Raw genomic sequence first — 14,730 nt, forward strand, 5'->3', positions numbered from 1 at the left:
AGCAAAGTGTGCCAATAATCTATGCTAATCAAGGTGCAAAATGTGAGATTTTAAATATTTACATAGAAAATATCAAACTACATACTAAAATGCACATTTGATTCTGTGATAGTTTCTAAAAAGTGTTCTCTCCCACAGACAAATATCCAGATCTCAACTTGTCTCCGTCACTAACAATATAATATTTACAAATGTGGCATTCGATGTCATCCAAATCAGTTTGTAATCTCCTTTTGGTTTCCAGTAATATAAACAGACTCACTGTTCACAAATAACACATTGATTGTCAAAATATGTATCTTCAAGTCTAGGTGGCATATTACTTACAACTGTACGAAACTACTTGCATATATTCTATAGATTTCTTAAGGCAACGTTGTAATATTTTTTGGGGCCGTAGTATTCATTTAATGAACATCGTTGATGGATCTATCCAGAGTCATACTGCTTTTATAGTTGTGCGCATCACTGTCCAAGAAGACAAAGATAATTTTAAACAAGCACCTGGTGACTGCTTATTGTGTACCCCCCAAAAAAAACGTTTCAATGTTCGTGAACAACAAACTATAATGTGATTCTGTTGTTGTATAGCCATTTGCCGGGCCGCGACCCTGCTTGTGGTTCTTTGTTAAATCGTTGCACTTAAAATCCCATTGTAAATTTACCTGGAAGCGGTTTTGGTATCCAGGGCAAATTTGCCGAGATTTATTCGGCTGGTCTTTGGTTGCTGGTTAGTGTTGTCGCTAGTCAGTATTTTGTCACAAGCTATTTTATTTTGCTAACTGGGTCATAGTTGCTAACTAGTTTCCTTCTGTGTCTTTTTCTAGGTAACTTGCTAGCTAGACACTATAGTATCTTGTTGTGTTTTCTAGGTAGCTAGCTATTAACTTTAGCTAGACACTAACGTAAATTGTACGCCTTGGTCCGTACAATTTACCTTATTTTAGCGCCCAAAAAACGTAATACTTCCAGATCAACTGTAATGTCAATACCATTGTAAAGCACAATTTCTCCCCTTTACAACAAAATTCATGTCGAGACCTCCACGCTGCACGTTTCTGCATGATTCAAGAAGGCAATGAGCTCCGTCGGGTCTTTTTAAAAATGGCGCGTGGGGAAGCGAAACTAATGCGTGGTAGTGAGAAGGAGAGATGTCGTGTGGGGAAACGGCTTTCTTTCACTCGATCTGTCCAACTTATCACCTTATCGCCTCTAAAATGTCAATAAAACACTAAAGAGTTTATATAATGTGTCATTACATACCTATTTGAAGGTTTGTGTCGAATTTGAATTGGGTTTTTAGGGCGGTGCTAAAGTGATCTTCAGAAGTAAACAGCGGCTTTGAGAGTCATGATCGCTTGCAGTGATGAAGCAAAAAATGACTAGGTATCCCCCCTTACCCCCGTCACTGTCCATTTCTTGTTTTTAATGATGAGAGTGCTACACCTGGTAGAGAGAGATTGTAAAACAGAAATAGTTGCTTTATGCGTGCTGTACGTTACGGCATGACACGTCACGATGTAACGAAGGGTCAGTTTTTTCAACTTTTCTCCAATACTATAGAGCTATTACCATGTCGATCAACGCTTGAATAGAAACATAGTTCACACCCCAGATTTTGAAGTCAACACAGTCGCTACAGTCCCATTAGTTTTCTTTGCAGCCTCGTTTGAATGTCGCGGTTGCACACATTTGTACGGAATGGGGTGAGTTTACGTTAGTCTCTTGTGTTTTCCAGGTAGCTAGCTTGTAGACATTATAGTCTCTTGTTATGTTTTCTAGGTAACTTGCTAGCTAGACACTATAGTATCTTGTTGTGTTTTCTAGGTAGCTAGCTAGTAGCTAGACACTATAGTCTATTGTTGTGTTTTCTAGGTAGCTAGCTAGTAGCTAGACACTAGTCTCTTGTGTTTTCTAGGTAGCTAGCTAGCAGACACAATAGTTTTTGTTATGTTTTCTAGGTAGTTAGCTAGTAGACACTATAGCCTATTGTTTTTTCTAGGTAGCTAGCTAGTAGACACTATAGTCTCTTGTTGTTTTCTTGGTAGCTAGCTAGACACTATAGTCTCTTGTTGTGTTTTGGTAGCTTAGCTAGCTAGTAGCTAGACACTATAGTTTCTTGTGTTTTCTAGGTAGCTAGTTAGTAGACACTATAGTCTCTTGTGTTTTCTAGGTAGCTAGCTAGTAGACACTATAGTCTATTGTGTTTTATAGGTAACTAGCTAGTAGAGACTATAGTCTCTTGTGTTTTCTAGGTAGCTAGCTAGTAGCTAGACTCTATAGTCTATTGTTGTGTTTTCTAGGTAGCTAGCTAGTAGACAATATAGTTTCTTGTAGTGTTTTCTAGGTAGCTAGCTAGTAGCTAGACACTATAGTCTATTGTTGTGTTTTCTAGGTAACTAGCTAGTAGACACTATAGTTTCTTGTTGTGTTTTCCAGGTAGCTAGCTTGTATCCTGCTGTGTTGGGGGCTGGCAGGTAGCCCACTGGTTAAGAGCGTAGGGCCAGTAACCAAAAGGTTGCTGGTTTGAATCCCTGAGCCAACTCGGTGAAAAATCAGAGCAAGGCACCTAATTGCTCCTGTAAGTCACTCTGGAAAAGAGCATCTGCTAAATGAATAAAATATTGTTATTTTTGTAGGTTGCTAGCCAGATAGTGGCTAGCTGGTCCATAGCTAGTCTCCGGTGTTTCACCAGTGCTCTAGATGAAGGTCCATGGCTGTATTCAGGTTGATGTCTGTAACATCCAGGAACTCTGTGTTGAAGATGCTTGACCCGGTGGGAGGGACAGAGCTGAATCCTGTAGCCAAGCTCGGGGGAGTCAGGTCCAGCCATTCCATCGTCTCCCACGGCGACTCGCTAAACGTCATGCCGACCATCCCCTGCACCTCGGCCACGGACGTCACTTTGGAGTGGATGGGAGATAGAGGTGTTGGGGTTTCCATCAGGCCCCTGTTGGAGAGCAGTTTGTCCTGGTGGTGGTGGTTCGGACTGGGGTAGCCCTCTAGTCCAATATCCCTCTCCTCTCCCTGCCCTGATTCCTCTGCGACCATCTTGAGAAGGGCGACCTCACCCCCTCGGCTTAGGGCGCTTCCCAGCAGGGTCTGAAGGTGGCTGTCTGCAATGTGATTGGCTGTGTGGTCGTAATTGAGCTGGGAGGGGGACAGGTGTTCGTAGTGTCTTCGGTGGAACTTTGGGTCTGCAAGGTCTGTGGTTCCAGGGGACACTGTAATGTGAGGCACAACTTTGGTTACAGAGGACCTCTCCCTCTCTTCTCTGGCGTTAGCTGGTATCTCTTGAAGAGAAGAGGATGGGGAGGGGGAGTCACAGCACAGAGTGTGATTTAATACCCATGTAAGAGGGAAATCGGGAGTTACATAACTAAGGGGTGAAGGATGGTGCGTAGGCAGGCAAACTGACTAGTACCTTATGAAGGGGGACTAAATTGCTGCAGTTACTAAGCCATTACTCATTCATAACCATATCAACAACATGCACTGACAGCTATATCGCTACCCAATTTCTAAGACTACACATTGTATACGTCACACATATTTGAGACTGATTCTGAGTCAGTTCACCCACCTCCACTCTCTATGAGCACATCCAGAAGCTCATCCATCTGCTGACTTCTGGTCAGTTGCTAAAAAAAGGAATACAAATGTTATTATGACTTGTTACATTTGTGCTTTATCAATTGTTTATACCCGGTCCAAAGATTATGATTGTAATATGGATATACTATTGATGTTATTGCTGTCTGACGGTATTGTTCTACAAGGCACTTGAGGCAACCATAACTCTACATAACACAACCACACAGCAGTCAGCTCGGAAGAAACTCAGTCAAACTTGGGCAAGAGTGCAAAGTGTGCAATGGATGAAGTGATGGATGGATAAACAAAGCAGGTGAGAGAGAGAGAGAGAGAAAGAGGACGCCTCGGAGGTTACAACAATGAAACAAAAAGCGTTGGCCAGCCATGATCAGGAGCAGAGTTTGGTGTATCATTTAGTTTACCTGCTTGACTGCATCCTCATAGCAAGGGGGCTGTCTAGAGTCGGATGCAGCTGAATCTGAGCTACAGAAGGCGGGGGACGAGACCGGGCACTTTTGGCCAACGTGCTGGGGACAGGGCAATATAGGTATCTATATGAAAAAAATAAAAGGCGAAAATGTTGTATTACTGATTTGAATTTGTGTAAGAAACTCTAATCTATGAATCCTGATTTAAAAAAAAATAGATGCTTTAAAAAATGTGGAGTTTCTGAGAAAATTAGATTGCTAGCTCAAAAGGTTAAAGTGGGAGGGAACAGCTTCATTTTTCTCAAAATATTGAGTTGTGAAGAGTATCATGAACCTCATGATGGAAGTTTTAGAGAGAAGCAACACATGAATGGAAGGCAGAAAATGTGTTAAAGTGAATATGATGGGTGGATATGTGACACATAACCACGTTAATCCGCTACAGACCAAGTTTAGACAGAAGAATAGCTCTCACCTTCTGCTGCATATTTGGGTTCTTGGAGTTAAGGTTGACCCTGTGGTTCAGGCTGTTGTCGGCTGAGTTGGGGAGTGCTGACTGAAGGCCTCTCTGGTCAGAGGGATAGGAGCAGTTTATAGCCTGGCCTTCATTCTTCTGGTGAATCTGTTAGGAGAGCATACATGACTATCATGACCAAGGGGGCGGGGGGCATGTCTCCCCCCACATTCAGAAATTGAATTTTTGTCCCCCACAGTTTTATCATTGGAATGTGATACAAAAACGAGGCGGCGGTGCGCTTCAGGACCATGCGGACGCCTCCGAGGAGTCGGGTAGGCTGTTTGGAGTGTTTATCCGACTGGATAATGTCCCCCTCCCCACTTCTAAAACCAAAGTTGCGCCCCTGATCATAACCATTGAGAAAAGAGTCACAACAAACAATATAAAGGACGTTTAACCATTATGTATCTGAAGACTCCTAACAAACGTATTGCCTAAGGCATACCTGCATGTTGCGGGGCCTGGTGCTGGCCTGGTTGGGATGGCTGCACCCGTCTCTGCCCAGCGGCAGTGACAGCAGGTAGGGGTTGTTGGGGGAGGAAGGCTGGGGGCTGTTGGACGTCTTGGTGATGGGCGTGTCTTCAGGAGAGCACTGGGGGCTCAGGAAGGCACACATGCCTGAGGGACTTCCAGAGGGGGTCTGGTCCAGGCATCGTGGCCCACCAGGGCCCCCCATACTGGGCAGGGAGGCACCGCAATGGCCCATCCCCTCCATGCAGCTTCCTGGAGGACTCTTTAGGTGCTTGGGGGAGGAGAAGGGGCAGCTGGAGGAGAGGGACATGGGCTCCTGCTTGACTGTCACCCCAAAGAAGTGTTGCCCCATCAGGGACGGGGATTGCTGGAGGGGTGGGTGGTTGGGCTGGGACGGAGCCGGGACGCCCTCCTGTGTGGCGCCATGGCAACGCTTCCTCTTGTGCAGCTGCATCTTGAGCTCCTCCACCTGTTAATCAACAGGCTGTTAACAGTAGGTCAGCTTAGCCTTGAATTGCTCTTTCCTGATCAGGTCAGGTTACAGGAGACCACAATCCTACAGGGTATCTCTCAACCCCCAACAGAGGAGGAGAGATCTAGGGGTCTGAAGATGTGGGGGTTTTATGACCCATCTCGCCCATGATAGTATTAGGCCACAGAGAAATTCCTTTGTCCTCACTATGGAGAACTGGCCTCAGAACATTAACCATGCAATAAAGGGACTTTGCAACAATGGTTTCCGTCAGCCACAATGGTGGTCATAACGATAGATGGAATATGAAAATGTATGTCATTTTTGTTTTATTATTAAAGGTTAACAGATGACGTTATTATGAAAACATTGTACCTTTAAGAGTTTTCCCAGTATATGCCTGATGTTTATACATTGTACGTTGTGTGGAAAATATCCAAATCAAAGAGAATGTTTTGGTAAAGATGAGATGTGAGGTTAGTGTCTAAAATTGGATTTGAGTAAAATCTAGGCCTTGTCCCTTAACTTGGTACGCCCAGAGAATTGCCCTAAAGGCGGTTACGCCCACTTCTGACCCGAGGGTATAAGACAGGAGACTGAAGAATTAACATATCAGACTAAAGTGACCCCAGGCTGCAGCCAAGGTCTGAATGGTCAACGAACCCCAAAACACAACACAATGTTGAAGACAAAGAAATCTTTTTCTACCCAAGCTACGGATGAGTAGCTGTGTCTAAGCGGGTGAATTCAAGCCAAACCACCTAGCCTATATTTCTCTCGTGTACTTTCTTTGTTTCTCTCTCTTTTAAATCCCCATTTTGGGTAACACGCGCCATAGTGTGTTGGCCCGTTATACTAAGTCCTAATCAATAGCCTAGACTGTGTTTTGTGTATGTGTATCTTTTATCATCATTTTAGCTTGCTAGTAAATAAATAATCAACTAAGATTGGTGTGGTAAACTCATTGGTGTAGCCCGGGTTCGTGCAGATTCCCGGATTATGCGACGTTCAGAAATGAGACTAGAGGAAATTGATTAATTTAGCGACTGTTGTAAAATCGATATTCTGATATTCTTTGAGTTAATTTGGGAAATAGAAACTTAATAAAACACATTTTCCCATGGTGCCCCAGGTTAATGAGTTAATAATTGCTTGATTCATTGCTTGATTCATTTAATCACACAATTGTAAACAGCTAATCATTCGATGAGCAACAGTCGTCACATTAACTAATACAACGTCATGACAATTGATTGGAACAGTGTGGTTACCCACCTGTCTCTGTTCCTGGTGCAACTTCCACGTCAGCTCCTCAATCACTTTCTGTTTTTCCACCAAAATCTTATCCTTCTCCCGCTCCATCCCTCCAACCTCCCCTCCCTGCAGTCCTACCCCGCTCAAACCCCCTCCCCCCAGGCCTTCCTCAGGGCTGAGCTGGCCTGGGGACGGCTGGATGCAAAACAGTGGAGAGGAGGACATGGGCATGCCGCTGAAGCTGTCTGGGAGTGAGCCGCTGAGGGAGAGGTCTGAGGAAGCGGGGGATATGGGTGGGGTGGAGGAAGTGCTGGGGTAGGGGTAATACCCGCCCTGGGAGAGGGTGCTGGAGGAGGAGGGGGACTGGTAGGAGGACAGGGACCCCGTGGGGGTGACAGGGAAGGTGGCCGTGGTGATGTCATTGGAGCCTGAATGTGAGGGGCTTGAGGTGTGGTCCTTAAAGGGGCGGAGTCTCTCGATGAGGGCCATCTTGGTGCCTGAGACTGGCATGCCCCGGATACGCAGCTGCTGTCTGAGCTCTGACACCTGTTGGATGGAGAGAGAGAGACAGAGGGAGAGAAGAGAAGAGAGAGGAGGGAGAGGGAGGGGAAGAGGAGGGAGAGAGGGAGGGAGGGGAAGAGAGGAGGGAGAGAGGGAGGGGGAGAGAGGAGGGAGAGAGGGAGGGAGAGAGGGAGGGGGAGAAAGGAGGGAGAGAGGGAGGGGGAGAGAGGAGGGAGAGAGGGAGGGGAGAGAGGAGGGAGAGAGGGAGGGGGAGAGAGGAGGGAGAGAGGAGGGAAAGAGGGACGGAGAGAGAGAGAAAAAACAGTATGTGAGTTCTCTTTCCAACTTGTACTAAGGAATATTTCCCTCACTCTACGGAGAGAGAGAGAGAGAGAGAGAGAGAGAGAGAGTACCTACCTTCAGGTCATCCAGGTTAGGTGGGAGAGGAGCAGGTTTGACTGGTGAGACGTTGGTTTGACCGGAGTATGTGGTCTTCACTGAAGACAAGAAGCTACTGTTGACTGTGTTAGTAGGAACACTGGAGCTACACACCATCAGCTGCTGACTGGATTGTCTACAGATAGGAGAACAGGAGATTTCTGGGAGATAAACACCACAAAAGGCAACAATATTATGCAACATTTAGTAAATTGAAGGCCAGATCTGAGACATGGGGTTAGGGTTAGACCACTCCCTATACGAGGTACTCACTTCTGGGCTAGGGCCGGCTGGTGCAGACGCTGGTAGTTGAAGCTATGCTGGTGTTGCTGTGTGTGTTGGGCATGTTGGGAGTGTGTGTACTGTGAGTGTGTGTGCGAATGTGTGTGTGCATGTTTCTGCTGGCTAAGGATCTGCAGCTGTAGGAAGAGCTGTTGCTGCTGCAGGAGCCTGGTATAGGCCGAGTCCATGGGAGGGAGGGACTTCTCGGCCTTCTGGTCCGGAGGGATGTACTGGTGGTACTTCAGCTTCTTCACCTTAGGCTTCACATCTTTGGGCTTTTTGTGGCGGTTCTTGTCTGGCGTCTTGGACTGTAGAATCAAATGGGAGATATAGTGAGGACATACTATTAAATACAATACAAGTTGATGTTCTCTCATGGGATGCACCGTCTATAAACAGGTCTATGACAGTATAGGGTCTGTTCCTACGTTGACTACGGCCGGTGGGGCTGCAGACTGCCTATCGTTAGCCACAGACAAGCCATCTTCCTGGCTCTGATCAGACGGGTCTCTGTTCTGACACCCCTGGAACACAAAGACCGCCAGGGAGTCAGTAGAAAGACGTTAACGCAGAAAATGCCAACTACATTCACTGGTTGGCCAACCTGAAAACAACAAGATGAATTCAAAGACAACCCAAATAAATAAGTTAAATTATTGAAAAAAAGGAAAAGAATTGTTGACATTTGAAAATAGGAACTGGGTACTAAGTCCAAGCTGTCTTTCGGTTAACACTTACATCAGCAAACAGTTTATGACAGAAGCTTGTAGTGACTGGTGGGAACGATGTTATCATCTCTGTCCACAAAGTGAGAGTGAGGAGAGGGGTGTGGAATGCAGGGAGTCACAGATGATAAAACACAGGAAGTAGTAGCCAGCAACACACTGTGTCTGTGTGAGACAGACGAACTGGCAGGGAGGAATGTGAAATGTGAAAAGAGCAGTCACTCACGTTCCAACGGTCACTAGAGAACCCTTGGGTAGGATGCTGTAGTTCTCCCAGCCACCACAGGAGGGAAGACTTAATCTAGCTCCCTGCTTGAAATGATTCACGACCGCATATAACTGACTGGGGCATGCTTTTGAAGGCATAGAGGAGACTGTATCTTTGGTGCCCCTATTGTTCAAAGTGTGTGTACTAATGTAGGACAGTTTATGTTATATTATCAAGAAACAGTAGGAAAGGGGAAGGAAGAAGAGGGAGAGGATGAGAAGGAGGATTACCTGTCTAGGGCTGATGATGAGGAGGATTAACTGTCTAGGGCTGGTGATGATGAGGAGGATTAACTGTCTAAGGCTGGTGATGAGGAGGAGTATTACATGTCTAGGGCTGGTGATGAGGAGGAGGAGTATTACCTGTCTAGGGCTGATGATGAGGAGGATTAACTGTCTAGGGCTGGTGATGAGGAGGATTAACTGTCTAGGGCTGGTGATGAGGAGGAGTATTACATGTCTAGGGCTGGTGATGAGGAGGAGGAGTATTACCTGTCTAGGGCTGGTGATGATGAGGAGGAGTATTACCTGTCTAGGGCTGGTGAGGAGGAGGAGTATTACGTGTCTAGGGCTGGTGAGGAGGAGTATTACGTGTCTAGGGCTGGTGAGGAGGAGGAGTATTGCCTGTCTAGGGCTGGTGATGAGGAGGAGGAGTATTACCTGTCTAGGGCTGGTGATGATGAGGAGGAGTATTACCTGTCTAGGGCTGGTGAGGAGGAGGAGTATTACGTGTCTAGGGCTAGTGAGGAGGAGTATTACGTGTCTAGGGCTGGTGAGGAGGAGGAGTATTGCCTGTCTAGGGCTGGTGATGAGGAGGAGGAGTATTACGTGTCTAGAGCTGGTGATGAGGAGGAGGAGTATTACGTGTCTAGGGCTGGTGAGGAGGAGGAGTATTGCCTGTCTAGGGCTGGTGAGGAGGAGGAGTATTGCCTGTCTAGGGCTGGTGATGAGGAGGAGTATTACCTGTCTAGGGCTGGTGATGAGGAGGAGGAGTATTACCTGTCTAGGGCTGGTGAGGAGGAGGAGTATTACCTGTCTAGGGCTGGTGAGGAGGAGGAGTATTACGTGTCTAGGGCTGGTGAGGAGGAGGAGTATTACGTGTCTAGGGCTGGTGAGGGGGAGGAGTATTACGTGTCTAGGGCTGGTGATGAGGAGGAGGAGTATTATCTGTCTAGGGCTGGTGATGAGGAGGAGGATTACCTGTCTAGGGCTGGTGAGGAGGAGGAGTATTACCTGTCTAGGGCTGGTGAGGAGGAGGAGTATTACCTGTCTAGGGCTGGTGATGAGGAGGAGGAGTATTACCTGTCTAGGGCTGGTGAGGAGGAGGAGTATTACCAGTCTAGGGCTGGTGAGGATGAGAAGTATTACCTGTCTAGGGCTGGTGATGAGGAGGAGGAGTATTACCTGTCTAGGGCTGGTGAGGAGGAGGAGTATTACGTGTCTAGGCTGGTGAGGAGGAGGAGTATTGCCTGTCTAGGGCTGGTGATGAGGAGGAGGAGTATTACCTGTCTAGGGCTGGTGAGGAGGAGGAGTATTACCTGTCTAGGGCTGGTGATGAGGATGAGGAGTATTACCTGTCTAGGGCTGGTGAGGAGGAGGAGTATTACCTGTCTAGGGCTGGTAAGGAGGAGGAGTATTACCTGTCTAGGGCTGGTGATGAGGAGGAGGAGTATTACCAGTCTAGGGCTGGTGAGGAGGAGGAGTATTACCTGTCTAGGGCTGGTGATGAGGAGGAGGAGTATTACCTGTCTAGGGCTGGTGAGGAGGAGGAGTATTACCAGTCTAGGGCTGGTGATGAGGCGGAGGAGGAGGAGTATTATCTGTCTAGGGCTGGTGATGAGGAGGAGGATTACCTGTCTTGGGCTGGTGAGGAGGAGGAGGAGGAGTATTACCTGTCTAGGGCTGGTGATGAGGAGGAGGAGGAGTATTACCTGTCTAGGGTTGTTGATGAGGAGGAATAGTATTACCTGTCTAGGGCTGGTGATGAGGAGGAGGAAGAGGAGGATTACTTGTCTAGGGCTAGTGATGAGGAGGAGGAGGAGTTTTACATGTCTAGGGCTGTTGATGAGGAGGAGGATTACCTGTCTAGGGCTGGTAATGAGGAGGAAGAGGAGGATTACCTGTCTAGGGCTGGTGATGAGGAGGGGGAGGAGTATTACCTGTCTAGTGCTGTTGATGAGGAGGAGGATTACCTGTCTAGGGCAGTTGATGAGGAGGAGGATTACCTGTCTAGGGCTGTTTATGAGGAGGAAGAGGAGGATTACCTATCTAGGGCTGGTGATGAGGAGGATCACTTGTCTAGGGCTGGTAAGGAGGAGGAGTATTACCTGTCTAGGTCTGTTAAAGAGGAGGAGGAAGAGTATTACCTGTCTAGGGCTGGTGAGGAGGAGGAGGATTACCTGTCTAGGGCTGGTGAGAAGGAGGAGGAGGAGTATTATCTGTCTAGGGTTGGTGATGAGGAGGAGGAGGAGTATTACCTGTCTAGGGCTGGTGATGATGATGAGGAGGATTACCTGTCTAGAGCTGGTGATGAGGAGGAGGAGTACTACCTGTCTAGGGCTGGTGATGAGGAGGAGGATTACCTGTCTAGGGCTGGTAATGAGGAGGAAGAGGAGGATTACCTGTCTAGGGCTGGTGATGAGGAGGGGGAGGAGTATTACCTGTCTAGTGCTGTTGATGAGGAGGAGGATTACCTGTCTAGGGCAGTTGATGAGGAAGAGGATTACCTGTCTAGGGCTGTTTATGAGGAGGAAGAGGAGGATTACCTGTCTAGGGCTGGTGATGAGGAGGATCACTTGTCTAGGGCTGGTAAGGAGGAGGAGTATTACCTGTCTAGGGCTGTTAAAGAGGAGGAGGAAGAGTATTACCTGTCTAGGTCTGGTGAGGAGGAGGAGGATTACCTGTCTAGGGCTGGTGATGAGGAGGAGGAGGAGTATTACATGTCTAGGGCTGGTGATGATGAGGAGGAGGATTACCTGTCTAGAGCTGGTGATGAGGAGGAGGAGTACTACCTGTCTAGGGCTGGTGATGAGGAGGAGGATTACCTGTCTAGGGCTGGTGAGGAGGAGGAGTATTACCTGTCTAGGGCTGGTGATGAGGAGGAGGAGTATTACCTGTCTAGGGCTGGTGAGGAGGAGGAGTATTACCTGTCTAGGGCTGGTGAGGAGGAGGAGTATTACCTGTCTAGGGCTGGTGAGGAGGAGGAGAATTACCTGTCTAGGGCTGGTGATGAGGAGGAGGAGTATTACCTGTCTAGGGCTGGTGAGGAGGAGGAGTATTACCTGTCTAGGGCTGGTAAGGAGGAGGAGTATTACCTGTCTAGGGCTGGTGATGAGGAGGAGGAGTATTACCAGTCTAGGGCTGGTGAGGAGGAGGAGTATTACGTGTCTAGGGCTGGTGAGGAGGAGGAGGAGGAGTATTACCTGTCTAGGGGTTGGGTGATGAGAGGAGGAGAGTATTACCTGTATAGGGCTGGTGATGATGAGGAGGAGGATTAACTGTCTAGAGCTGTGATAGGAGGAGAGGAGTACTACCTGCTAGGGCTGGTGATGAGGAGGAGGATTACCTGTCTAGGGCTGGTGAGAGGAGGAGTATTACCTGTCTAGGGCTGGTGAGGAGGAGGAGTATTACCTGTCTAGGGCGGGTGAGGAGGAGGAGTATTACCTTGTCTAGGGCTGGTGATGAGGAGGAGGAGTATTACTTCTAGGGCTGGTGAGGAGGAGGAGTATGACGTGTCAGGGCTGGTGAGGGAGGAGGAGTATTGCCTGTCTAGGGCTGGTGATGACGAGGAGGAGTATTACCTGTCTAGGGCTGGTGAGGAGGAGGAGTAATTACCTGCCTAGGCTGGTGATGAGGAGGAGGAGTATTACCTGTCTAGGGCTGGTGAGGAGGAGGAGTATTACCTGTCTAGGGCTGGTAAGGAGGAGGAGTATTACCAGTCTAGGGCTGGTGAGGAGGAGGAGTATTACCTGTCTAGGGCTGGTGATGAGGAGGAGGAGTATTACCTGTCTAGGGCTGGTAAGGAGGAGGAGTATTACCTGTCTAGGGCTGGTGATGAGGAGGAGGAGTATTACCAGTCTAGGGCTGGTGAGGAGGAGGAGTATTACGTGTCTAGGGCTGGTGAGGAGGAGGAGGAGGAGTATTACCTGTCTAGGGTTGGTGATGAGGAGGAGGAGGAGTATTACCTGTATAGGGCTGGTGATGATGAGGAGGAGGATTACCTGTCTAGAGCTGGTGATGAGGAGGAGGAGTACTACCTGTCTAGGGCTGGTGATGAGGAGGAGGATTACCTGTCTAGGGCTGGTGAGGAGGAGGAGTATTACCTGTCTAGGGCTGGTGATGAGGAGGAGGAGGTATTACCTGTCTAGGTGGTGAGGAGGAGGAGTATACCTGTCTAGGCTGGTGCGGAGGGAGGAGTATTACCTGTCTAGGGGCTGGTGAGGAGGAGCAGTATATACCTGTCTAGGGCTGGTGATGAGGAGGAGGAGATTACCGTCTAGGGCTGGTGAGGAGGAGGAGATTACGTGTCTAGGGCTGGTGAGGAGGAGGAGTATTGTCTGTCTAGTGTGGTGATGAGGGGAGGAGTATTACCTGTCTAGGGCTGGTGAGGGGGAGGAGATTACCTGTCTAGGGCTGGTGATGAGGAGGAGGAGTATTACCTGTCTAGGGCTGGTGAGGGGGAGGAGTATTACGTGTCTAGGCTGGTGAGGAGGAGGAGTATTGCCTGTCTAGGGCTGGTGATGACGAGGAGGAGTATTACCTGTCTAGGGCTGGTGAGGAGGAGGAGTATTACCTGCCTAGGGCTGGTGATGAGGAGGAGGAGTATTACCTGTCTAGGGCTGGTGAGGAGGAGGAGTATTACCTGTCTAGGGCTGGTAAGGAGGAGGAGTATTACCAGTCTAGGCTGGGAGGAGGAGGAGGAGTATTACCTGTCTAGGGCTGGTGATGAGGAGGAGGAGTATTACCTGTCTAGGGCTGGTAAGGAGGAGGAGTATTACCTGTCTAGGGCTGGTGATGAGGAGGAGGAGTAGTATACCAGTCTAGGGCTGGTGAGGAGGAGGAGTATTACGTCTAGGGCTGGTGAGGAGGAGGAGGAGGAGTTTACCTGTCTAGGGTGGTGATGAGGAGGAGGATGAGGAGGAGGAGTATTACCTGTATAGGGCTGGTGATGATGAGGAGGAGGATTACCTGTCTAGAGCTGGTGATGAGGAGGAGGAGTACTACCTGTCTAGGGCTGGTGATGAGGAGGAGGATTACCTGTCTAGGGCTGGTGAGGAGGAGGAGTATTACCTGTCTAGGGCTGGTGATGAGGAGGAGGAGTATTACCTGTCTAGGGCTGGTGAGGAGGAGGAGTATACCGTTCTAGGGCTGGTGAGGGAGGAGGAGTCTATTACTGTCTAGGCTGGTGAGGAGGAGCAGTATTACCTGTCTAGGGCTGGTGATGAGGAGGAGGAGGAGTATTACCTGTCTAGGCTGGTGAGGAGGAGGAGTATTACGTGTCTAGGCTGGTGAGGAGGAAGGATGTCTGTCTAGGGGTGGTGAGGAGGAGGAGAGTATTACCTGTCTAGGGCTGGTGAGGAGGAGGAGTATTACCTGTCTAGGGCTGGTGATGAGGAGGAGGAGGAGTATTACCTGTCTAGGGCTGGTGAGGAGGAGGAGTATTACCTGTTAGGCTGGTAAGGAGGAGGAGTATTACCTGTCTAGGGCTGGTGATGAGGAGGAGGAGTATTACCAGTCTATGGCTGGTGAGGAGAGGAGTAGTATACCTGTCTAGGCTGGTGG

The 14,730-nt window shown here is 48.5% G+C and overlaps 1 protein-coding gene across 10 annotated transcripts in view; it reads right to left on the reverse strand.

Moving 5' to 3' along the window:
• Positions 1 to 2,630: 2,630 nt before the first annotated feature.
• The window catches only part of LOC115156125 (myocardin), a 191,963-nt gene continuing 179,863 nt past the window's right edge, over positions 2,631 to 14,730 (reverse strand). For 6 of the 10 annotated variants that reach the window (XM_029703467.1, XM_029703452.1, XM_029703459.1 and 3 more), the window contains 9 exons: positions 8,386 to 8,481; positions 7,949 to 8,265; positions 7,655 to 7,811; positions 6,758 to 7,282; positions 4,985 to 5,479; positions 4,498 to 4,644; positions 4,017 to 4,145; positions 3,584 to 3,641; positions 2,631 to 3,293 (listed from right to left, as the gene is read on the reverse strand). In XM_029703467.1, the coding sequence (XP_029559327.1) occupies positions 2,689 to 3,293; positions 3,584 to 3,641; positions 4,017 to 4,145; positions 4,498 to 4,644; positions 4,985 to 5,479; positions 6,758 to 7,282; positions 7,655 to 7,811; positions 7,949 to 8,265; positions 8,386 to 8,481 (2,529 nt within the window). In that variant the 3' untranslated portion in view covers positions 2,631 to 2,688. The remainder of the gene's footprint in view (positions 3,294 to 3,583; positions 3,642 to 4,016; positions 4,146 to 4,497; positions 4,645 to 4,984; positions 5,480 to 6,757; positions 7,283 to 7,654; positions 7,812 to 7,948; positions 8,266 to 8,385; positions 8,482 to 14,730) is intronic. The other 4 variants (XM_029703483.1, XM_029703493.1, XM_029703518.1 and 1 more) reach the window with 4 other exon arrangements.

The sequence above is a fragment of the Salmo trutta genome, chromosome 2 (assembly GCF_901001165.1).
Source record: "Salmo trutta chromosome 2, fSalTru1.1, whole genome shotgun sequence".
NCBI lineage: Eukaryota > Metazoa > Chordata > Actinopteri > Salmoniformes > Salmonidae > Salmo > Salmo trutta.